General features: G+C 39.3%; 1 protein-coding gene across 9 annotated transcripts in view; it reads right to left on the reverse strand.

Annotated features, from left to right (window-relative positions):
• Positions 1 to 25,074, reverse strand: part of LOC127456450 (E3 ubiquitin-protein ligase TRIP12-like) — an 81,602-nt gene that overhangs the window by 26,057 nt on the left and 30,471 nt on the right. For 8 of the 9 annotated variants that reach the window (XM_051724963.1, XM_051724962.1, XM_051724961.1 and 5 more), the window contains 19 exons: positions 19,453 to 19,589; positions 18,578 to 18,661; positions 18,304 to 18,399; positions 18,040 to 18,191; positions 17,907 to 17,942; positions 17,603 to 17,698; positions 17,380 to 17,472; positions 13,129 to 13,290; positions 12,755 to 12,823; positions 12,136 to 12,301; positions 10,379 to 10,496; positions 9,925 to 10,081; positions 9,690 to 9,843; positions 7,632 to 7,860; positions 7,053 to 7,171; positions 5,580 to 5,775; positions 5,399 to 5,499; positions 4,932 to 5,106; positions 2,227 to 2,368 (listed from right to left, as the gene is read on the reverse strand). In XM_051724963.1, the coding sequence (XP_051580923.1) occupies positions 2,227 to 2,368; positions 4,932 to 5,106; positions 5,399 to 5,499; positions 5,580 to 5,775; positions 7,053 to 7,171; positions 7,632 to 7,860; positions 9,690 to 9,843; positions 9,925 to 10,081; positions 10,379 to 10,496; positions 12,136 to 12,301; positions 12,755 to 12,823; positions 13,129 to 13,290; positions 17,380 to 17,472; positions 17,603 to 17,698; positions 17,907 to 17,942; positions 18,040 to 18,191; positions 18,304 to 18,399; positions 18,578 to 18,661; positions 19,453 to 19,589 (2,482 nt within the window). The remainder of the gene's footprint in view (positions 1 to 2,226; positions 2,369 to 4,931; positions 5,107 to 5,398; positions 5,500 to 5,579; positions 5,776 to 7,052; positions 7,172 to 7,631; positions 7,861 to 9,689; positions 9,844 to 9,924; positions 10,082 to 10,378; positions 10,497 to 12,135; positions 12,302 to 12,754; positions 12,824 to 13,128; positions 13,291 to 17,379; positions 17,473 to 17,602; positions 17,699 to 17,906; positions 17,943 to 18,039; positions 18,192 to 18,303; positions 18,400 to 18,577; positions 18,662 to 19,452; positions 19,590 to 25,074) is intronic. The other variant, XM_051724960.1, reaches the window with a different exon arrangement.

The raw sequence follows: 25,074 nt of genomic DNA on the forward strand, positions 1-25,074 counted from the left end.
GGTTGGGGGTAACTCTGACTCCCCGAGTTTCACTGTTGAACTAGGGTCTAACCCAGCTAGACAGAACCGTCTCTCCGACACAGGCAAAAGACTGCAGTGCAAGCATGGGTCCGTGATAGCATCTCTCAAATGCTGAATTCCCAAACAAGGCGGATAGACATCATGGCTGTCATCAGGGAGAAGAGTACTAGGACACAGCTTTCATGTCAGTTGGAGGCCGGTGGCAATAGAACCATGAGCCATGATCACTTCGTTAAAAACACCCCTGGATAGAACTGAAAGGCTAAGGTGAGCAGAGTGGTAAATAGCCCGGGGGAGATACCGTGGCGATGAACAAAAATGTAATACAATTTCTCCGGATAGAACCGGAAGGCAGTTCAGTAAGGAATGCTCACGAAAAAAGCGTAAAAAAAGAATATATCCACACTCTGATAACTTGACGCCGGACTGCACCGAGGAGCACAGCGCATCACAAAAATAGAATAGAGATTTAGATAATTAGTTAGCAGGGAACCGCTAGTGCTTAAGCAACAGAACTGAAATATCACAATGACTTAAGTATTCAGACTCTTAACTCAGTACTTCGTTGAAGCACCTTTGGCAGCGATTACAGCCTCAAGTCTTTTTGGGTATGATGTGACACACTATACACACCTGGATTTGGGGATTTTCTGCCATTCTTCCCTGCAAATCCTCTCAAGCTTTGTAAGGTTGGATGGGGACCATTGGTGGACAGCCATTTTCAGGTCTCTCCAGAGATGTTTGATTAGGTTCAAGTCCGGGCTCTGGCTGGGCCATTCAAGGACATTCAGTTGTCCCTAAGCCACTCTTGCGTTGCCTTGGCTGTGTGCTTAGGGTCATTGTCCTGTTGAAAGGTGAACCTTCAGCCTAGTCTGAGGTCCTGAGCACTCTGGAACAGATTTTCATTAAGGATATCTCTGTATTTTGCTGCATTCAGCTTTCCTTCAACCCTGACCAGTCCCCCAGTCCCTGCTGCTGAAAAACACCCCCACACAGCATGATGCTACCACCACCATGCTTCACCGTTGGGATGGTATTGCGCAGGTGATGAGCGTGCCTGGTTTCCTCCAGACATGACGCTTGGAATTGAGGCCAAACAGATCAATCTTCATTTCATCAGATCAGAGAATCTACGCTTAAATCACAGTCTGAGTCCATTAGGTGCTTTTTTATGTGTCTGGCACTGAGGAGACGCTTCTGTCTGGCCACTCTGCTATAAAGCCCAGATTGGTGGAGTGTTGCAGTGATGGCTGTCCTTCTGCAAGTTTCTCACATCTCCACATCATCTCTGGAGCTCAACCAGAGTGACCATCGGGTTCTTGGTCTTGGAAAAAAAATTTGTAGCCTTCCCCAGATCTGTGCCTTGACACAATACGGTCTCTGAGCTCTGCAGGCAGTTCCTTTGACCTCATGGCTTGGTTTTTGCCCTGATATGCATTTTCAGCTGTGAGACCTTATATAGACAGGTGTGTGCTTTTCCAAATCATGTCCAATCAATTGAACTTGCCACAAGTGGACTCCAATCAAAGTGTAGAAACATCTCAAAGATGATCCAGAGAAATGGGATACACCTGAGCTAAATTTCAAGTGTCATAGCAAAGGGTCAGAATACTTATGCAAATGTGACATTTCAGTTTTTTCTTTTTACCAGATTATTAAAGTTATCAAAAATCTGGGTTTTGCTATGTCATTATGGGGTATGGAGTGTAGATTGATGTTATTTTCTTTTTCTTTTTTTTTTTTAAAGCATTTCAGCATAAGGCTGCAACACAGCAAAATGTGAAAAAATGAAGGGATCTGAATACTTTCTGAATGCACTGTATATCACCACTAAAGCACTGCAAGAATATCTAACTTTGTCTTTTAATTCCAGTAGATCCAGGTGGGTAAAAATATTTTACCACAGAACAAGATCAATTGGAACACTTTTTTTTTTAGGTTATATGAATGTATTTGTTGTTGTAACTCATGTTTTGAAGTAAAAGAAACAAGATATTTTCCTTTGTGATCCATGCATCAGTTAAACCAGATTGGTGTCGAACAATGTTATTTTCATTGATGGCACAACAAACACATGTATATCACATTAAAATTGTTTCAGTGTTAATTCAATTGTAACTTTGATAGCAGAATAATTATGAACTTCTATGATTGTTGGCTTTATAAAAGCTACAAATTAAATGATAATTTTGTGTCGGGAGTTACCTGCAAGTTGAGCTGTTCCGTGGCAATGCAGAGTCTTTGGAGGACGTTCAGTGCAGGATTGCTTCCATCCAAACTCTCAGAATTGAAGTAACGTTCCACAAACTTACTGGCTTGCTCCTTTATCCAAGCCTTTATCTTATCCCTGAAAGTAAAAAAATTTAAAAATAATAATGAATTACAATTTCAACTAGGGATGTCAAAAGCAATGGTACTGAATTCTCAAGTCAATACTTAACATAATCAAGCTTTTGAACAACAACAGTAACCTATGCTCACCTATAGTACTTTTCTGTAATATAATACAATCATTTACTAGTTTTGGATTACATTATATAGCTTTTGCCCATTTCTTTTAACAATTTCTGTATGTTAGTACAGAAGTGTGAACACTTGTGTTCATAAGCATTAGAGGTTAACCGATAGTTGATTTTGCCGATACTGATAAATAATGTGGTGAAAAAGTCTGATAACCGAAAATTTGCAGATAGTTTTTTAAAATAGTTTTATAAATATAAAGAAAAAATTCTTAGATTTCCCTTACTATGACAGGCAAAGACATGGATGCTATAAGATTCCAAAAAGAATAAAATCTCAGATCCAGTATATTGTTAAACCAAACTCCCAATAATAACCAAAAAAAAAAAAAAGAAGATTCGGTGCATAACGCTGGACTTATAGCTACAAATAAGCCTGAAACACACCGACGACGGCTCCATTACAATGCACTATAGTAAAAAAGTTTATTTACCAAATTAAGCTTTTAAAAACCTATATATTGTATGTTCACCAGATGGAGGTTTTTTTTCATTTATATATATATTATATATATATATATATATATATATATATATATATATATATTATATATATATATATCTCAGTGCCTGACCAATTTATTGGTCTTCACAGATATATCAGTATCGGCGTAAATGTTTACCAATATACGCAGATATGAAAACTTTTTTCAGAACATATAATGCAGAAAACAATGCTTTAGAATTGGTGTCATAACGTAGTTTGTCCAGCAGAGCGCACTCCGACTCCATTGTTTACAGAGCTGACTCTGAGCTGACGGTGGCTCTGCAGACAGTGCGGAGTTAAACGGTCTCTTCACGGTAAGTTGCTAACTAGTTTGTGAAATACATACTGGAAAGTTAATAAACAATGACCCCATCATTTTCCCTTTTCAATATAACGTTAACCTTGTCTCTGACAACCATGTCACTCATGTTTATAACATCTTTTTGCTGTTATCCAGCTATAGTTTGTCAGAGCACCTTTTGCAGCTCAGCAGACAACGGTGCGGTGGTGGATTGTGTCTGTTGAGTGTTGATTTCATGCTATGTTGTTACCTAGTTGGTGAGACGCAATGTTGGAAAGTAAATAAAGTCCATCTTTTGCTGTCCGTGACATTGAGCTTATAGCTAACTAGCTAACCACGTAGCTACTCTCATTGTTGTCAGCTGAGTGGAAGCTAATGTGTAAACATGTATTCACAAAACTGTTTTGTTCAGGATTCGCAGTTTGGTACCTCCTTCAACTGAACAATTCCAGTCATTACATTTATAAAATGTAATATTTAAAAGTCTGGTTTTCCACCGTTGATAGTTTCCCCGTTGCCGCTGTTTATCTCTTGTCTCGGCAGGTGTAAATGCTTCTTGTTTTACAAGCTGCCCCTAATTGACTGGCAGTATTAAAATAGTCAGCATTTGACTGATACTGAACAGTACTACTGATGTTTATTTAGCTATTTTCTTTTAATTTTTTTATTTATTTAAATGGTCAGCAACTGACTTATACTGAACATACAGTACTGATGTTTTTTAAGCTATTTATTTTATTTGAATTTATTCTTTATTTTAATGGTCAGCAACTGACTGATACTAAACATACAGTACTGATGTTTATTTAGCTATTTATTGTATTTTTATTTATTCTTTATTTTCTCAGTGTTCATTTCTAGAATTTGTTTACAATGTATAATAATAATGTCAAATATTCTTTGATAAGAATATTTAAGAAAGCAGCCTTCCGAGTACCTTTGCATAGTCATATCGGCGCAAAATCGGTGCACAATCCACATAGAAAAGGTCTGTTTATATTCCAGCTCAAAAATGAGCTATATCGGCCACCATATCGGTAATCAGTCTCAAAAATCCCATATCAGTCGGGCTCTAATATATATATATATATATATATATAAATTTATTGTCAATGACTACAGATTTAGATACAGCAAAACCCCATGAGGTGCCAGAGATTGTTTTTATTTTATGTCTCGGTGCCGCTGTTATACTGCAGAACTAAGCCGTTCTAACTGTATCCTCCAGAATCGGCCACAGGGGAACACGGAGAGAAAAAAACAAAGAGCTATCAGCAACTATTAGCATAGATCGGCACCGATGGTTTTAAAAAGCAACTTCAAGCACTGATTAATCTGTAAAACAGATTTATCGGTCTCTCTCTAATTGCCATATTAGTTTTTGTTGTGGTATTAAAATTCAAAATAGTTTTGGTATTTACCACTGAAATGTAGGTATTGTTACAACCCTATTTACTATACATATTGCAACAGTGTTCTCATTAAAAACAATGAGCTGCAAACAAGATGAAAATACTATCAATGCATTCAGATCCTCACAAACAACCAACACTGTCAGACGAATAAAATTACAATGGAAATAAAACCATGTGAGTGTCTGCACCTGTTATTGGGCGCAGAGTCCTTGGGCTGTACGCGTGCCAGACCGCTGACCCCTGCAGTGCGCGAGGGCTCCGAGTTAGAACTGTTGGTTTGGGTCCCCAGCTTACCCCATGTCTTGGGATTCAAACTGGCCAGGAATGAGGACTTGGGGGATTGTGTGGTGGTTGGACTTTTTGCTGTAGGGTGAGATATTTTAACGAAAAGGTCAAAGCAGTGTGATTCTTAATTGTGTTTGTATAGAGCACCAATCCCAGACTAAAAGATGTACAGTAGCCCACCAAAAAAAAATTAACAATTAGGCCACAATTAATATGTATAAATGTCACTGCATTAGATAAAAAAATATCTAATGCAAAAGTGCCATTGATTTAAAAATATGCACAAGTACACAACACGATAAAAAATACTGTTAAACGACAAATAAATGCTCAAGATAAAAGGATATCTAACGACAATGGTGCTGCCTACCTTGATTATCCACTTTATCATCATCTCTGGGTGGGGAGTACTTGGGACGTCTTGGTCCTCTTTTAGGGAGGCGTTTTCTTTTCAGGACATCACTCAACCTACTAGAGAACATAGGGACATGTTAGTAACCAGGCCTGTAGACTCTACATCATTAATGGTGTGTTTGGGAGGGGGTCTGTACCCCTGTGGACTGAGGTCCAGTGAGTCATCCATGCTGTGCTGGAAGCTGGGGGAACCCAGATCGGGAGTGACGTTAGAGGCAGCTGTAGTTGATGCTGTGGTGATGCAAAGACTAGCCGTGCCACTCGCGCACGCTTTTGGAGGGCTGATGAGGAACGCCTCGGATTCAGCTAGATTCTTTACCTGATGCATCACACCTGAACAGAAAAACACACATAAACAAGAATTCAGACACACAGTGTTGTTGCACAACAAGATCCAAAGTCCTAAAAAGGTTTTGTAGAGAGTACTGTATTAAAGATATATTCCAGGTTCAATATAAGTTAGGCTCAATCAACAGCATTTGAGGAATAATATTGATTATGACAAAAATGAATTTTGACTTGCTTGTCCTTTTCTTTACAAAAAGCAAAAACTGAAGTTACAGTGAAGCACTTACAATGGAAGTGAATGGGGGCCAATCTGTAAACATTAAAATATTCACTGTTTCAAAAGTATAACCACAAGATGTAAACAATGTGTTAACATGATTTTAGTGTGATTACATCACTTACTAACCTTTTCTCAGTGAAGTTATAACCAATTTTACAACTTCACTGCCATGATGATGTAATGTCAACAAACCCTAAAACGAATTTATAGCTCAAACAATACAGAAGTTTTAAATGAAAATGTAAAAATTTGAAGTGCTTTTATAAAATTATAAGCTTCACATTTCTGACTTTAAACCCACCAAAAATTGGCCCTATTCACACCATTGTAAGTGCCTCATAGTAACTTCGATTTTTGATTTTAAGAAAGGAGGGACGAGTCAAAACAAATTTGTGGCAATCAACAAATGCTGTCAATTGAGCTTAACTTGTATTGAACCTGGAATATTCCTTTAAAAAAAAAAAAAAGGAAATTTTAAATGCAGTTTGCTGTTTCATCCATAAAAGGCTGGAATAAATCCATTACAAAATTAGCTGAAAATATGTCTGGGTACTGACAACACTGGCATGTGTGGGCTGGTTTGGCAAAGTACACTAAAGAGCAGTACTAAACAATGTACCCAAAAGTCAAAAAGTCTTAAACAGATGTTTTTAAAGTAACTAAAATCTCATTGATTTCAATCACAATTGACCCTGTTGACGATACTTATTGTGAACGATTCATCAGTGGACGTTATTCAGAAGAAAAAAAAAAATTTGTAAAAAAATTGTCAAAACTTGCTCCACCTATGAAATGACTGTCCTTTTCAGTTGACATCACCAAGCTTCTTAAACTTGTTTTAAATTCAGACCTATTAACAAATTATTTGTTCAGAACACTTTCCAAACTTATTTTCCCGATTCATTCAAATGAACAATTTGTTCACTAACAATCACCAGCTTACATCTGCCACTTTTTTTTAAGGTTTGCAAAAAAAAAACAACACTGATGCTAAACAGTTTTTTAACGTGTATAACGTGCAGACTAAAGCCAGCTCCACTACCTTCTCGCCTGAAATAAACACTGAACACATCCGGTAGCTTCTGCATGAGGATCTCCGCCATCTGCAGAGAGCCCACTACAATCTTTAGGTCCTGACTGGACAGCATGGAAGCTATGTGACTGCAAACACAAGACAAACATTCACACATATTAGCATTATTACATTCACAGATTAAAATCAGATACACACCTTCAAAACAAACATGCACTCCTCTGAATTCTTCATGAGCTATGCAGGTAAAAAAACATTATAGTTTGAAATGAAAATATGCGCACACACTAAGAGATGGCTAGTACAACAATACATGACGTGCTATGGTAGATATTTGATTAGATATATTCTGTTCATTTATTTGTTATGAATCTTTTAGTTTTTATCTTTTAATTTAAGTCCATAAAGTTCTAAATAATAAGTAATCAAATGTGATGACAATGTTTCAATCGTATGTACAATTCACTGTATATTAAAAAATGGGAATTACAAAATGGTTATTTAACATGCAAGCGATGATATAAAGTTTTAATTTAGGTTGTACCACCTATCCCTGGCTCTCACACAGCTCTCTAGTAAATAACTGACCTAGACACATCGTGGTTGCGTAGCACATCTTTAAGCAGATCTGCATCTGCGAAGTAGATGATTCGGAGGATGGCTCTAAGGCACTTGTGTCTGACAGCAGGCCCTGCCGAGGAGCTGTACACCTCATACAGAACCCCAAACAGAGTCTTTATGAAGCACTTGGCCAGCTCAGGGTCCTCCTTCATCAGCTGAGCACGAGCATCCTCTCGCCGCAACTCCAAGTGCCCTCCTGTGGAGAGAAGTAGAGCAGGGAGACAGGGACTCACTCAAACTGTAAGACACAAAATGTTTAACTCTGCATTTAAAGGTGCAGAAAGCCAGATAATGCATATACGGTGAATATTATAAATATCGGTGTGACCCATCATGGAATTTTTCTTGACTCTGAATTCATGGGTCAAACAAATATTCTAGATTATTTTTAGACTATTTTCTGTTTTTGTGACATGTCAAGTTCCTCAAACAATATTTTTGACTCTCAGTTTATGAACAGTACACTCATTTACTGTAAATACTCATATAATGAAACCATTATCAGCCAAGTGGGCAGCACTGCTCTCAAAACAGCCTCAATTCTTTGTGGCATGGATTCCACAAGAAATTGGAAACATTACTTTGAGATTCTGGTCCATGCTGACATGATTGCATTATGCAATTTCTGCACATCTGTCAGCTGCACATTCATGCTGTGAATCTCCCATTCTACCACATCCCAAAGGTGTTCTATTGGCTTCAGATCTGGTGGCAGGGAAGGCCACTGAAGGGTAAATTGTGGCCATGAAGGGATGCACATGGTCAGCAACAATACTCAAATAGGTTGTTGCATTCATTCAAGTGATGATTTATTGGTATTAACAGGCCCAAAGTGTGCCAAGAAAACATTCCCCACACCATTACACCACTACCACCAGCCTGGACTGTTGACACAAGGCAGGTTGGGTCCTTGGATTCATGCCGTTGGCACCAAATTCGGACCCTACCATCTGTGTGCCTCAGCAGAAATCGAGATTCATCAGACCAGGCTCCGTTTTTTCAGTCTTCAGCTGTGCAGTTTTGGTTAGCCTGTGCCCAATGCAGCCTCTGCTTTCTGTATTTGGCTTACAGAAGTGGAACCTGATGTGGTCTTCTGCTGCTGTAGCCAATCCGCCTTAAGGTTCGACGTGCTGTGCATTCTGAGATGCTATTCTGCTCACTACAATTGTTCAGAGGGGTTATCTGAGTTACTGTAGTCTTTCTGTCAGCTCAAACCAGTCTGGCCACTCTCCGTTGACCTCTCTCATCAACAAGGGGTTTCTGTCCGCAGAACTGCCGCTCAATGAATGTTTTTTGTTTTTGGCACCATTCGGAGTAAACTAGAGACTGTTGTGTGTGAAAATCCCAGGAGATCAGCAGTTACAGAAATACTCAAACCAGCCCATCTGGAACCAACAATCATGCCACGCTCCAAATCACCGAGATCACATTTTTTTCCCCATTCTGATGGTTGATGTGAACATTAACTGAAGCTCCTGACTCGTATCTGCCTGATTTTTTTCATTGCACTGCTACCACACGATTGGCTGATTAGATAAATCGCATGAATACGTAGGTATACAGGTGTTCCCAATAAAGCGCTCAGTAAGTGTATTTACATTTTAAGGCACATTCTTCCTGTAATTCATTGGTGCAATAAAAATGCAATAACTCAACCCACCTCCAAAACGTTTTTCTTTTTCATAGGCTGACATCACAAATCCCTCTTCTCTAACTATCTGTCATATAAAACTTTTCATGATAAAATCAAGTCCTGCCCCACATTTTCTTTTCTCATTGATGCCGTGTTTCTTTCTGAAATATGGCACATTACGGATTTAAAGTGGGTTGTAAATGACATTGTCAATTTTAATTTCATGTTGACTTTAAGGTTCCATTGAAGTGTGATTACTGTAAACACATTTCCATTTGGGTTAGCGACGAATCAAAATCATTTGTGGCAAGCGACAGCCTGCAACAAATGTGGTTAAAAGACATTAGGCTGAAAATAACCCTTAATATTTCTTTAAGTTTATGCATGTGTACCAGTGTTGGGGTTGGAGAGAAGGTTGGGTTTTCTCTGGATAGCACGGGCAGTGCCAGTGTCTTCATTTATCTGCTGCATAGAGTTGAAGTCGATGGTGTAGACCCGACCAAGGGTAGACAGACTGATTTCATCTTCTCCGTTCTGGTGAGCAGTCTGAACAATGAAGATAGATTGAGAAAGAGTCAGCAATGCGCTTTATACAATGAAACTAAACTGGTACTGCACTGAACATACTTCAATGATGCGGCTGTCTATACGGTTGTATGGGTGCCACAGGCCTCTGTCATCTCTCCACTGCCAGATTGCACCCTCTGTAGTCTGGGCACTGCCCTTCTTCAGCATGGCATCCACCGCAAAGATGCCCTCTCTGGGCAGACATGGCATCAGTTCACTACAGCACAGAGAAACAACTAATTAAATACACTGCCCTCAATTTATAAGATCTAGAGACACAAAAGCAGAATGGCAGATAAGAGGCTGGATCTCAATCATCTGGTCTAAGAAGAGAGATCAGATCATTTCAAATGATTGTGCCCTACAGTGACAAGTTTTATCTCATGAGAGAATTTCTATTATCCCTTCATAATATCTCCGCCGTTCCAAGAATATTCAGAGAGCTTGTCAGTCTGATGTCACTGTTAGAACCACATAAACAGAGGAAAGGTTTATAAAACCAAACAGGAAGTACCAGATGAGTGAGGTGAGTTCATAAAGCTCCTGAGGACTTCTGGGCACCAGGTCTATCTGCTCTTGGCAACTTCCATTAGATGCTCCACACAGCAAGAAACGCAGAGTCTCTGCTATATCTGCAAACAAACATACATATACAGTCCCCTCTTATTCTTGGCAATACAAACACTAGGATGAAAAGCTCATAAACAAACAAATCAAATTACATTTATTCTGTGTTCATCTGAGTGAATAACACCCCACACCCGCTCTGACCTTCTCTTCACACAAACATAAACACCTCATGCAACCCCCCTCTGTCCTGCACTTAGGGTCTGTGATGAGGCTGTGTGCCCACATAAGGCCCTTTCACACTGCAGGAACTAAAGCCCGTTTCAGGTACTTTGAGAAACTGATCATATTTTTGTTGTTTTTGCACATCAGGAACTATGGTTCCTCTTAGCCATATAGAGGGACTTTTTTTTTTTTAGCTTCTACTCAGGGTAGGTACAGCCTCTCACGATGCAAGCACGTTGGCATGTTCACGCGATACAACCAGAAGTGTAGCTCGGTTTATTAACACCATTAATTGGTTTTGCTTTCATTTGAACATGCCAAAGTGCTTACGTAATGTGAGAGGCTGCGTGACCTCTGTCCTCTCATGAACGTGCACTGGAGAGCCACCAGAAGTAACAATTATAGTGAAAAGGAAAATTTCAGTTCATTTTCTGGTCAAGGCTTTATGTGTGAAAGCAACTATTTAGTCTGTCCTCTGCACTTCAATAACTGTCTTGTTTGGTTTGGCTACCAAATCAGACATCAGAAGACGAAAGACAGTCCGGACTGCTGAGAGGTTTATTTGTGCTCCCCTGCCCAACCTCCAAGAATTGTACACCACTAGAGTGAGAAAAGTGCTGTGAAAATCACTCTGGGCATACTCTCCCAGCCCACTACCTCTTCTGAATGGCTACAGAGCACTGAGCACCAGAACAGCCATGCACAAGAACGTTTTTTTTTTTTTTTTCCTTCATCAGACCAACCACCTTTTGAACAATTATAAACTGGCACCAAGATCTCTCCATTGTGCAATATAAGCATGTGTAATATCTAGTTCATTCATATTTATATTTAATATATCCTACTTCTTCTGCACATTACATTCCCTTGCACATGACCGTATTTAGCACATATGAACATGCGTTATTCTGTCCTATTGTGTATTTCTCAATATATTTTGATTTACTGCATTAGATTTTATTTTTTATTAAATGTGTCTTATGTATTCTTTGTGCATTGGAAGCCTCTGTCACTAAGAAAAATTCCTTGTGTAAGCAAGCATACTTGGCAATAAAGCTCATTCTGATTCTGATAAGTGTGGCACCTAAACTTTAAATGCATTTTTAAGACCCTATAAAATGGCTGGACGAGATTTCCTGTGCATATTTCCTATTGAACATATTGAAGGACCTTTTCTAAATAGTCAAATTGCTAGTCAGATGGTATTATGGTGAGGGACAGTGTCATTATTAGGTATATTTTATTGGGCAAAGTCTGGATATGCCTGTGAGTGCAAGATGAGTCATCAATATTTTTTGGTAAATTTTAAGTGTATTTTTCTTCCCAAGTTAAAATAACTTTCATCTATTCCAGCTTAATATGAGTTTGGGGTCAGACTATGTTTGCCCAACCAAGGGCAGACGGAGAGAAGTTTTCGGGAAACCTGTTTGGCAAAGCGAGAGGTGCAGATATTACAAACATATTATAAGTTTGACTTACTCTGTTTCATAAGCTGCACTGCCAGGCAGGGGCAGTTGGAGCACATGAGAGAGAACATGCGCACCACCATGATAAACATGCCGGAGCTGAGAACGGGTGGAGTGAGCACCAGCAGCTGCTGGATGTTTGTCAGCAGATCCCGTGACGCCACCTGCTGTAACAGGTTCTGTGACACAGTGACACACAAGGCAGAGGTTAATGAGCTTATACTGAATGCACAAATAACATGTTTTGCACACCAGGGTAGTGTTGGCCGATTTGTTAATGAATCTCTTTAACCGGTTCTTTCTACTGATTTGTTCGAACCAATATGCAAAGTGTTTGTATAATATTTAAATGTAAGGGGCAATTTTGTTTGGGAATAAAATAGGTGGGTGGGTGACACCATAAACATTGCACCATTTGACACCATCAATGCAATTTGACTGAAAGCATAGTGAAAGAGAAGAACACTAGCAGTCAAAATTTTGGATTTCACTGACGTGTTTCTCATCATCTTAAAAACTGTTTAATCTGATGGAATTCATTTTGTAGAGAAATGTAAATTGCGTTTGTCTAATTTTCTTAACAAAAGGTTTATAAGATCTGCAAAGTGTGCATGTGTGTATTCATTTCTCACCTCCTCGTGCTGAAAGTTATCTACTAGCCTGGCAAAACACAGACAAGTGCTTTCAACAGATTTTTTATCCTGTAAAAAAAACGACAAAACAAAAATTATGCACATAACAGGGTGGACAAGAGTTGATTTGTTGTTTTAAGCAGAAGTCACTGCTGTACCAATCTGAGTACATTCATCAGGGATACATCTTGGCAAATGTCCCTCACACCAGTGACATGATGGTAAACATACTGCTAATTTCCTTGTGTGTGTAATCAAGACATAATGTGAGAGTCTTTAAGTATGCTCTGGTATGGTCTGTAGGAGTGTTGTGTGCGTGTGTGTGTTAAAGAAGTGTACACGAGATGTCAGCTGTGTGATTGTGTGCATTTCACCTGGTGTGTGAGTCTCTGAGTAAGCAGGGGCAGAGAGTCAGCGACAAAATGAAACTCATCCGGCGTGATGCTCTGACAGCAGTTAGCAGCAATGGCTAATGCATTCCTCTGAGCGTTAATGCTGAAGAACTCTAAGTACAGCAAACAGTCGGCTAGACCTCCCTATAGACAGACATCAATGTTAGATCAAGACAATACACAGCAATGTCTCAGTGATGTGTACATATTTCTAATAAAGAAATGGGACCAACAAAACTTAAGGTCACAGTTAGGATGCACGATATATCGGTGCCCAATATATTATTGGCTGATAACTGTGAAACTCGAAATATTATTATAGTGCCGATAGAGGAATTACCGCAGATATTTTCGCTGATAATTTGTTACAGTTTATTTGCTTTCGGCTGAGCATATCTGACTGCCTGTGGCTTCGTTCCTTCAGACAGGGACTTGGGCAGCCTTAAGCGATACTGTCTGTGTGATTATTTCAACATCTCTGCACCTTGTTACGTTGTTTTGGGGCTTGTTTTAATCGGGATCATCTGCTTTAAGTAACGATGTGCCATTTCCCATTATCGGTTCATGTTTCATTAAACAATTAACGAAAACACGACAAAAACATGTATGTTACTCGGGGGCAATCCTTTGTTGCACATTACTTCATGAAACATGAACAGAAAATGGAAATTAGCAAAGCATCGCGATTAAACCAAGTCAAAACACAATGTGAACCGGTGCATGGATCTTGAAATAATTCTCATGGAGCGATGTGAGATGGCTAAAAAGACTAGTGAAATGAATGTGCTTATATGAGTTGAGACTACTCTAACCTTATGATTCATGACTATTTGATCTGTATGATGTTTTTACCTATTCCCACTATGATACATAACACACACAAACCACTGATGCACTCTCAGTTTGGCTGCTTGCATAAATATTACACCATGTATACAGAGATTAGGGTTTGCTTTGTGTGTGTGTTTTTTTAACACTTTATTGAGATTTTCAGTTTGCAGGACATTCATACATTATCTGTTATCAATAACATTATTGTATCAGCAAGCTGTTATTACAAAAACATACACACACACACACACACACACACACACACACACACACACAAAAGATGGTATACATTGTTTTAAGCATAAACATATGAAGGACCAATCACCTGTTGAGGTTTCATGGTTCCAAGCCAGGTAAACTGTTCACATGATTTATTAATGGTTCACAGGTTTGATCAAATTTCTTAATAGAGCCATTGAGAGTACAGCTAACTTTTTCCAGCTTAATATTCAGCATTACATCTTTGATCCAGTGGTTGTGTGATGGAAGAGATGAATCCTTCCATTTAAACAGAATTAAGCATCGTGCTAACAGAGAGGAAAATGCAATGACCATGTATAAATGAGCAGGGAGACTAGCAGAGACATCTTGGACTGGAATTATAGCCAAAATAGCAATATGAGGAGAAGGCACAATATTACAATCATAAGTCTTAGAAATAGTGTAAAAATGAATGACCAGAAAGGTTCTATTTCTGGGCAAGACCAAAACATATGATAGATGGTGGCTGGGGTCTGTTAGCACCTGTCACATATTGGACTTAGATTAGGAAATATTTTTGCAGGTTTGGCTTTAGAAAAGTGTAGCGGTGTAACATTTTAAACTGTATTAAGGCATGTCTTGAGCATATGGAGAGAACATTTGAAAGACTGCTGCTTGTTGTGGGTGAAATGGAGTGTGGCGGGATAATACAACCCGAAACCTGATCTTAGTGGAGTGAAGCTTCTGCTTGGATTCAGTGAAGGCGTCACGTCGCTTGTTGACATCGGGGCTGAAGTCTTGGAATATTAATTCTTGATTAAAGCTGCACTATGTAACTTTGTGCTCTCTAGAGACATCTGTGGTTAAAATTTGGACGAACACTTTACATCAGTCGTGTTTCGACACTACTGCTCTGGCAGATGAATCTCATGATTTGAGGTCACCTGGACATCGCCTGTGTGTGATCATGACTGGAAGATATTCAGAGCCGGAGTCATAACGTGCTATTTCCATGTTGATTTTATTATGTTATACGATTAAACATTTAAATATGAAATATTTCTTGCTTTGATGAAGATAAACAACACTCTTATTTATATATTTTGAATGAATGTTTTGTACACTTTTCTGACACTACACTCAAAGTGCTTTTACATAGAGAACAGAGGATCTCCTGAATAATCACCAGTTACAAGTATATTTTAATATGATTATTCAAGTGTTTTATTGAATATTAATGTTTGTATTGTAGTATCAATTTAAGAGGAAACACTTGTGATACTGCCGATTCGAGTTTAACGTAAGACTTAATTATTTTTACATTATTAATCTTGTCAACGTAATCAATGATGAAAACGTTTGTTGACGAAAGTTTCAATAATAACGAAGACGACACGAAAAAAGGTGCATCATGAAGATTATTAAATGATTTTAATAAAGCATACGGTTGAGGAAAATATGATGATAAAAATTATACTGCAATATATTAACAGTGCAAGATATAAACAGAAGAAGAAACATCTTGATAATCTGTTAATAGAAGATGATATTATATATGGATTTATTTAATTCATTAATCCAGTGTTGGGCATTTCTCCGCTTGAGCTGTCCGAGTTAAACTTGCCAACAGCGGCAATATGAACCGCTTTAAAACGGTAAATACCTCATTCTAACGCATCCTATTTATACATAAGATTCATCAATATATCCAAAACATTTATGGAACAACTTACAGCTGCACAACGAAACGAATGAACATGTGAACTTTAATTAAATGATGCGCTAGTCAGAATAATCGTAATTTGCGTTGCGTAACTTGCGTTGTGAATACACAGTTTCCATAAGAAACGCGTTACACGAAATGTAATGTCCTTTCACAGAAAATGAATTACACATTACACGAGTCATGTTAAATTCATAAAAGCATTACCTCTAACAGACATCATACTGTATCCAATTCCAAGCATTATAGCAGATAAACAATTTCGCCAACAGATAACAGATCAACATCCATCCAGACTGCTGTGATGCAATCCTGAATTGTGAGATTGTGACTGACTGAACTGAACATCATCCTCAGCTGGAACATGTGACAGCCGGCACTTCTTTCCTGTGTTTACGGACATGAACTCATGACACAAAGAGGAACGACATAAGCCGGCAATTTCGTGCCAAATCCGACCCGACAGCTCAAAATACAAATTATTTTTATAGACTTACTGAAATGAATCGGGGTAAGGACATTGTTTTGAACATTGTTTATGTACATAATCAATAACGGCAATTTGTTCACTTTTAACCAAAACGACCTGACATAGTAAGTAAGAGGCCTTTTTCTCGTGCAAGGCGCAGGATCAGCTCTTTGGTTTGAGTGATGTAGCTTCACTATGAATGGCCATGGTCTGTCGCTGCCCTCTGCTGGTTTTGGGGCTGAACTTCTATAGGCTCTCTCCACGGACGGTGGCTTTTCAAACGTTTCTTCCCCCAACACTTTAATAAGTTAGTTAGCGATGAACTCGGTTGGTCTTGACCCCTCTGTATTTTCCATTATTCCCAAAATTTGAATATTCTGCCTTCTGGTATAGTTCTCCAAGTATGTCACCTCAAGATGCATTCTCTTTAAACAGGGATACAAGTGACGATTCCACATTTACAGTCTCCTATCGGACTTGTTCAATCCTTCTTCCACGTCAGTAATTCTTTGACCATATGCACTCAGAGTCGAGTGCAATGAAGCAACAGATGCCTGGTTCTCCTCTCGAAATGAGTGAATTGAGGCTTGTATGGCATCAATTGCCTTTGCTAATGCGTCCATGCCTTTCGGATTAGATTAAAATCTGATTAGATGTGTGAAGCTATTTTCAATACATATGCACACCTGCGATCGCATAACTGAACTGTACATTTATTTAAGTTGCTCGGAAACTGTAAACACTCTAAAGTTGGGCTAATGAGCTGTATTACTTTACAGAATAATGACTGCAATAATTATGAATACATTTTTATTTTTGAACATTGGTGTCCTTAATCACACTGATTTACTGACTACAACTACTATGTGGAACAAAATGGACATTGATCACGGAGGAATAGCTTTCAAAATGTCAACCTAATGATTTCTGGTAATTCATGTCTTGCATGAGACACTGTACAGGCGGAATGGTGACTACTGCTAAAAAGAAAACAACAGCAAGTACTCACAGCCTGTAAAATAGCTTTGCTGTGCCTCCGTGACAACATCTCCAGGGCGGTCAATGCCTGTTCCGCCACATCTATAAACTGTATTACCTGAAGCTGTGGACATAATCCAAACAAATACATTTAATAACATGCAAAGACAACAGAAGCAAACCCATCAAACAAATGCACATTTAAAAGGGAAATATTCTACAATTCTTCAAAGGGATTCAAAGGGACCATATACCTTTTCCAGGAAGACGGGGATGGCGTCCACCACCACAGCCGAGGAGCGCGGCAGAGCCTCCATCATGTAGGTGAGGGCGCGAGATGCATGATTCATCTGCAGAAAGGACAGACGCAGTGGGCAGTTATTACATTATTCTCCAATTGTAAGATTCAAAATGGAATGACTGTGAATAGATGGATGAAATAATTGCCAGGTGAAGGATTCACTGGAGTTGACCTTGTTAGGCTTGCACAATGTACTCTGTATGGACTCTGTAGGTGCAGACACATGCACCCACACACACAAAGCTCCTAATACTCACAATATCAAAATTATGCTCCATCTGTAACAGTGTGATCTGCGAGGAGAGTAGAAGGAAAAGGGCCATGACGTTCATTACACAATGTCAAAAGATTCAGGTTACTATTTCCTGTGCAGAGAGAACCAGAACTCACCAGGGCCGGTACAACGCTCTTGACAGGGAATCCTCCCAGTGTCTCCTCATTACCCATCACTAGCAGCTGGCACATCTCTATAGCAGCCTGAAGCTGCTGGGACTCATCACCTGTGGCTTGCAGCCCCTGCAGCAGCTGCTGCGCCTTTGAGCCTGCAAGCACAGTGAGAGAGAAGCAAGTACAGAAGAGGTGAGCAGGGGATCAATGCAAGAGCTGGAGTAGCTTTACATAAACATCATGACCTTCATAGTCAAAGTCACTCACTTGCTCCACTGCCTATGGTCCTGTGAAACAGCTGAGACATACGGGGCCCAAAGGGGCCAAACAGGTGAGGAGGAAGTCCCCTGGCCTCCAGCAGAGCTGAAGAGACAGCAAGAGATGCAGATTTTAACAAGGAACCTTACACACGACTGCTCACATAACACGAAGATCTGCATCATATAATGCAATTACCCGACCTTCATGAACACACAAAACAACCGTATTTCTAGAATACAACCACAAGTCTGTAATGGAATAAAAGTGAACGCAAACATGCCTTGCAGTCTTCCCATTTCAGAGTCATCTGATTCACTCTCTCCAGAGGTGGTCATGCCAACAGCTCCAGCCACTGAGCTAGATGCTACACAGCAGGGAAAGAAAATAAAGAGTTTAAAAGACTAAGACTTGGTTCATCAGCACAGCTGTATTAGGCTACTGTCATCAGGGCATGACATGAACTTTAGGTAACTGGAGACTGTAAATGCATGCATTTGTTTGGAAAATTAAATTGTTCGAGAATTATGAGTTTAGCAGGACACAGTATTAACGATTTAAGTATTGTTTTTTGTTTTGTTTTTTTATATCTGAAGGCAAACATGACCAGTTAAAACAGGAGTACGACTAGAGAAAAACGGTCGATAATTAAGTTTTTTGGTCTGCGGCAAAATCTAGGGAAGCCTGGTTGAATCCTGCATGTGATTCAATCTGCATCCTTTTTCTGGAACATGCATAATGACGGATAATGAGTGGACAATGGGGGGGGAAGTCCAGTTAACCTGCACACGCTCCAGAGATAGGATGTGGAGTGGGTATGTGATGGCTCACGAGAAAACCAGGCTTTAATAGCCCCTTGCAAAAGTGTGTTTCAGATGAGAAGCAAATTTAGTGCTTATAATGTGCTGAAAACAAGAAGAATATAATTACATTTGCTTGGGCAGCACCACGTTCACACAATTCACAATGCAAGAAAAACCCTGAAAACGTCACCTGCCAAAGTGGCTAGTAAGAGTGACGGAGTTACCCGCGACTGCCATGTTCTACCTATACTTGGCGAGCGATAATGTCAAGCCCCGTAATGGTGTTATTAATGGATATGTTTATAGTATAACATGTAACGTGTAATATCAGATCTCAGGGCAACTGCAATCTTACCTGACGCCCCTTGTGGCGTCTCCTCTGTGCGCGCAGCCGATGAATTGGCCCCGTCTTGGTTGTTGTCGGAGTCGGCCATTTTGTCCTGTCGGCGAGCTTCGGCTGCTCCGCGCTTGCCCAGGCCTGAGCCTCGCCGACTAGAAAGAGAAGATCAATGGGGAAAACTGATGAGAAAGTACCGTGTTTAAATATATACATATTAGGTTTGGGATCGATGCCTTTAATCGGGAAGATTTTCCAGATAATTTTTTATATATATACACATTTTCTGTGTGTGGTGCTTGCCCGTCTAAAACTCGCCGCCATGACTCTGGGATGTTGTGGGTGGATTCCAAGACATGGCTATAGGGTTGCTTAAGTGTTCTGAGTGATTTAAGCATGTCAATATGCAGTTGCTTACTGGCCCAAGTGAAAAACACACACACCCAAGCTGCTTTTCTGGTCCCTAGATAGGACTCGGCCCTTTCTTCAATGCAGGTTTATGGGATTTTATTTCAAGTCTGATCACATAGAAAAGGAATAGCACACCTCTTCTCAAGAAGCCGCATGATTTGAGATGTCTATGGCAACAGTGCAGGACGAGTTAAGATCGAAACATACTGTAGGCAAGTACGTGAATGTAGGCACTTCTAGCAACGCAAGCTCTTCAGACTGCAATTCAAAGCACAATGCAGCATGTGTTGCAGTCTCAACGTTGCCGCAAGGGGCGCTTATAGTAGACATTAATGTAAACTGTCCGCTTCTACAGTGAGTTTTCTAATTCAAGCCAAATACTGTCATGGCAGAGCAACAGTTTGAAGAGAATATTGCTGAGTAAGTTAAAGTCAATATATTTATAGCAACTTATCCAAAAAAAAAAAAATATATATATATATATATATAACATCCAGTTTAATGGCACAGACTTATGAAGGTAACTTCAAGCTTTGGATGGTCTAGCTCGTCAGTACTTAAGCAACCTTTTATCAAACTATAGTCTAGGGATGTGCAGAACTACCAAATTTCATGATTGACTAGTTGGTCGGTTGTTTGTATGACTAGTCAGTGTTAAAGGTGCTGTAAGCGATTTTAGCCATTCTAGGATTTCGACAAGCATTGGATTAGCCATGCACCCCATTTCCAAAACCCTGCACTCCAAAAATACCAAATGAGCTCTATTGACACTGACACAAGCAGAAACGGTTGTCAGAAACAACAGCATCAAAATACCGCTCTCAACTGACAATTGTTATGAGCAACATGGCATAAAAATGTCATTATGCCTCAATATTTCGCTGCAACTACAATACTATGAGAATGCGCAAAATGATTGACAGGCAGAAAGCGTTATTGTCCGCGGCCCATAGACACTTTTTGGTTTGCTGTTTACAGAGTTTAGAGCGGTCACAGAGACCGATGAGATATCTCAGGACACTTATTTCATTAATATCTTTTAGGGAGTAGTTAAACATTCTGCATTCCTTTCCATGAAAAAAATAAATAAAATAATCACAGCACCTTTAAGGATAATAATGTATAATTAGGTTCAGTTATGTTTACTCTGACCCACATCAGACACGTTTCAGAAGTATATACATTACTTCAACATGGTAACTAACGAATATTCAACAAATAAAAAGGCTTAATAAATAAAACATATTATTATACAAAACTATCAAAGTAAGAAATAAGAAAGGCTCCAATAAAGAATGGCACAAAACAACTTATGCGCATCCTGAACGCAAAATGACACGCTTCAATGTACACAGAGTTTGGGAGTCTCAGGGCGATCCTTGCTGCGCATTCAAAAGCATAGAACTGCAAGACAATGATGCACGTACACATCTACTTCACGACATCGAGCAGTTTAACCTTTCTAACTGCAACTGTTTATTCAAGCAGTGTCAGACAGAATTAGCAAAAGACTTCAATCTCTCCACAACACCTCACAAATACGGAACTATTACTCATAGCAGAGGATTTAATGTCCGCAGTGTTTCCCATTTATTACCTACATTTTTCCTGCCAAAATATTTTTACACTTTTCATAACATAAAAGATCTCTAATGTTGTGTTTTGCGCCGTTGCTTTGGCAAAGCATCTCTCACTCCCAATCCCTCTCAATCCCCCTGAGGGAGGGACAGCAGGTTATTTTGACAGCAGAGAAAGGGGCAGCAGGTCAGAGTAGTTTCAGTTCAGTTTTTGAACTGCGTTAAACTCCGTCTTGTTTATCTTGTTTTGTGGGTGTAACTTTTTTGCCACGTCATCTCCATTCATATATATATATATATATACACACAACCAATGTGTTTATGATTAAATTACTATTAGGAGCACAAAATTGTTTACAAGGGCACAGAGTTCTTCATAAATCTAACCTCTTAATTTTGCTCTCAAAGTGCACCAGATTGACGCATTTAACTTTAAAATGTAAAAACAATTGGGGCCTGGGTAGCTCAGTGGTAAAATACGCTGGCTACCACCCCTGGAGTTCGCTAGCTCGCTAGTTCAAGCTAGGCTGGGTGACTCCAGCCAGGTCTCCTAAGCAACCAAATTGGCCCGGTTGCTAGGGAGGGAAGAGTCACATGGGGTAACCTCCTCGTGGTTGCTATAATGTGGTTCGTTCTCGGTGGGGTGCGTGGTGAGTTGAGCGTGGTCGCCACGGTGGATGGCGTGAAGCCTCCACATGCACTATGTCTCCGTGGCAATACGCTCAACAAGCCACGTGATAAGATGCGCGGATTGATGGTCTCAGACGCGGAGGCAACTGGGATTCATCCTCCGCCACCCGGACTGAGGCGAATCACTACGCGACCACGAGGACTTAAAAGCACATTGGGAATTGGGCATTCCAAATTGGGAGAAAAAGGGAAAAAATAAATACAAATAAAATAATAAAAAAATAAAATAAATTATAAAAAATTTTTACAGGGGCGGCTTATGTCTGTGCGCTGAACATGCTTGTATGCTCCAAGAACACTCGTGGTAATGTGGATACGTGCCTAAACAGTCAAATACATTTTGAAATTCCACCAAAATGCCCATCTTGGCAAGGTATTCATGTAAACACAGCGAGTTATGTCTACAGTGCACGTAAACAGTGGGGAAAAACATATTTGTAACAAAATGTCAGACTTGTTAATGTAAATGTAACCTAACAGACCTGCTGCTGTCTAGCATATCCTTAATATTAATCAAACAACCATAACTAGAAAATGAGAAAACCACTCACTGCTCTTGGATGGATAACTTCAGTAACTTTAAGAAGTATTAATGTATTATAATCATACAGTAAAGACCAGTAGCAGTTTTGTGTTGCATTTCATTCTGAATGTTTTCTTGAATACATGATACTGCTGTTACATTTTTTTAAAGCTGTTAAAAAAGCACCGTTTTCTTAACTTGCAATTTTTTTTTCTATTATTTATTATTTCTTTCCATTGGTGTTTTTAAAAACTTGAAACAAATCTTACATAACAAATTAGTGTTATTATTTGTTGTGGTATTGAAGCTGGTATTGACAATTGTCAAATTTCACTACAGACTACTGAAATGATAGTATTGTGACAATATAGCATGTGCATTGTAGATCTTGCTGCAATAACATTATGAAAAAGTAGATCTCATTCCATAAAACTGTGAGCACCTTGCTGTAAATGATGGTGATGGAGGCTTTCCTTTACTTGACTACCGCTCGCAACATAATATAACTACCATATAACAATAGCACTCTCCCTACCCAACCAATTTACTTGTCCGAAAGACAATCACAGGACAATGCTTAATGTCAAGCCCTGCATTCCAACTATAATCCATAATGTTCACTAAAATCGCAAAATTCCGACCTGTTAACAATACCTCAAATTTCAAAATCCACAAAAGGAGTTTTCCTATTTGGCTCCTAAACCATGGAATAGCCTTTCTAGCATTGTTCGGGACTCAGACACACTTAGTTTAAGTCTAGACTAAAGACTCATCTCTTCAGCCAGACAAGCACCTAATTTATCCATCAAGCCGAAGTTATGCTGCTTTAGTCAGATCTGCCAGAACCGCAAACACTTCTCATACTATATAACTCCGTTTCAAAATTAAGTGAATGGCATCTACACCAACATTTTTCCACTTGTTCCCCTGTCTCACCCTTGGATGCATATCCTGAGGTTACCAAAGCCTGCCAGATCCAGCTTCGGTCCAGCAAAATGTCCCAATACCACCGTTGTGTGTCGCTGGGTGATGACTACTAACTTAAGCCTGTGCCAACCTGACAGAGAGTGGCACTTCGATGTTCACTGTCTGCATCTTTTCAATCTATTACAATGGACTTCACAGAGGATGAACTGCTGCCAACTCCAGCCATGTAATAAGTGATATTTCAATGGCCACTGCCTTCACCTCGGACTGTCAGGTCCTTATAATAGAAGTACATGGGTGCCAGCACTTTGACAATCCAAAAGTCATATTTAGGCAGCAAAAAAGTAATCCATGCGACTCCAGTCGATCAATGAATGTCTTCTGAAGCAAATCGATAAGTCTGTGTAAAAAATAAATAGATAATTAAAACATTATTAACTTATAAAAGGAGCTTCCTGCAAGCAGCTTACGCAAAGCGTGAAGCAAGTGCTTCGGCAAGTTCACGCGAGAATTCGGAAGCGGCGCTTATTTACAACAGAAGAACGAACGTCACGCGAGAGTCCGGCCATTTCAAACAGCATCAGAGACCTGGATGGAAGCACCGATTTAAAGTTAAAAATGTTAAGTATCAACTTGTTTCTTCAACAAACCTATCAGTTCACTTCAGAAGACATTAATTGTCACATGGATTTCAATTATGCTGCCTAAATGTGACTTTTGGACCAAAGTGCTGGCACCAATGTACTTCTATTATATGGACCTGACAGAGCTCTATATTCTAAAAATCTTCACTTGTTCTGCTGAAGACAGTCAGTCATACACATCTGGGATGGCATCAGGGTAAGTGAATAATGAGAGCATTTTCATTTTTGTGTGAATTATTCCTTTAAGATTGACTTCACCAAAAATGAACTGCCACATGATTCCAGCCAGACTGCAAGGCACACCTCACTGACCTCTGCCTACATAATCTTGGTCTTAGGATGGACTACATGGCAAATAAACTGCTATCAACAGTGAATAGCACTTCTCTGACCACTGCTTGCATCACTTCTCTTAAAATGGAATATATATACAATAAATGACTGCCAACTAAAGCCTTTACTAGCCAAATAACAAAAGGACAATACATCTATGTGCACTTCCACAGTCAATTCAGGATGGACTTCAAAGACACTTCATCATTAATCTTACAGTTCAATCAATCTCCTTTAGATTTACACATTGCAAACCAAAAATCTACTCAGTCTACTTAATGCATGACTTGTATTACACATAGATAACTAATATAGGCATTATATTCCTGTTGTATATTCAGAGGGGAAATCCCCTGGTTTCTCCCAAGTTTTTTTTTTTTGTTTCATTAACTAACATCTTATGGAGTTTTGTGTTCCTTGCCACAGTCGCCTTTGACTTGCTCAATGGGGGCCAAAAGACAAATAATTAAGGCATGATTTTCAAAGATGTTTTTCATTTTAACTGCTCAATGAGGACTTTAAGACATGACAGACA

This window comes from Myxocyprinus asiaticus, chromosome 18, assembly GCF_019703515.2.
Source record: "Myxocyprinus asiaticus isolate MX2 ecotype Aquarium Trade chromosome 18, UBuf_Myxa_2, whole genome shotgun sequence".
In the NCBI taxonomy this organism is placed as follows: domain Eukaryota; kingdom Metazoa; phylum Chordata; class Actinopteri; order Cypriniformes; family Catostomidae; genus Myxocyprinus; species Myxocyprinus asiaticus.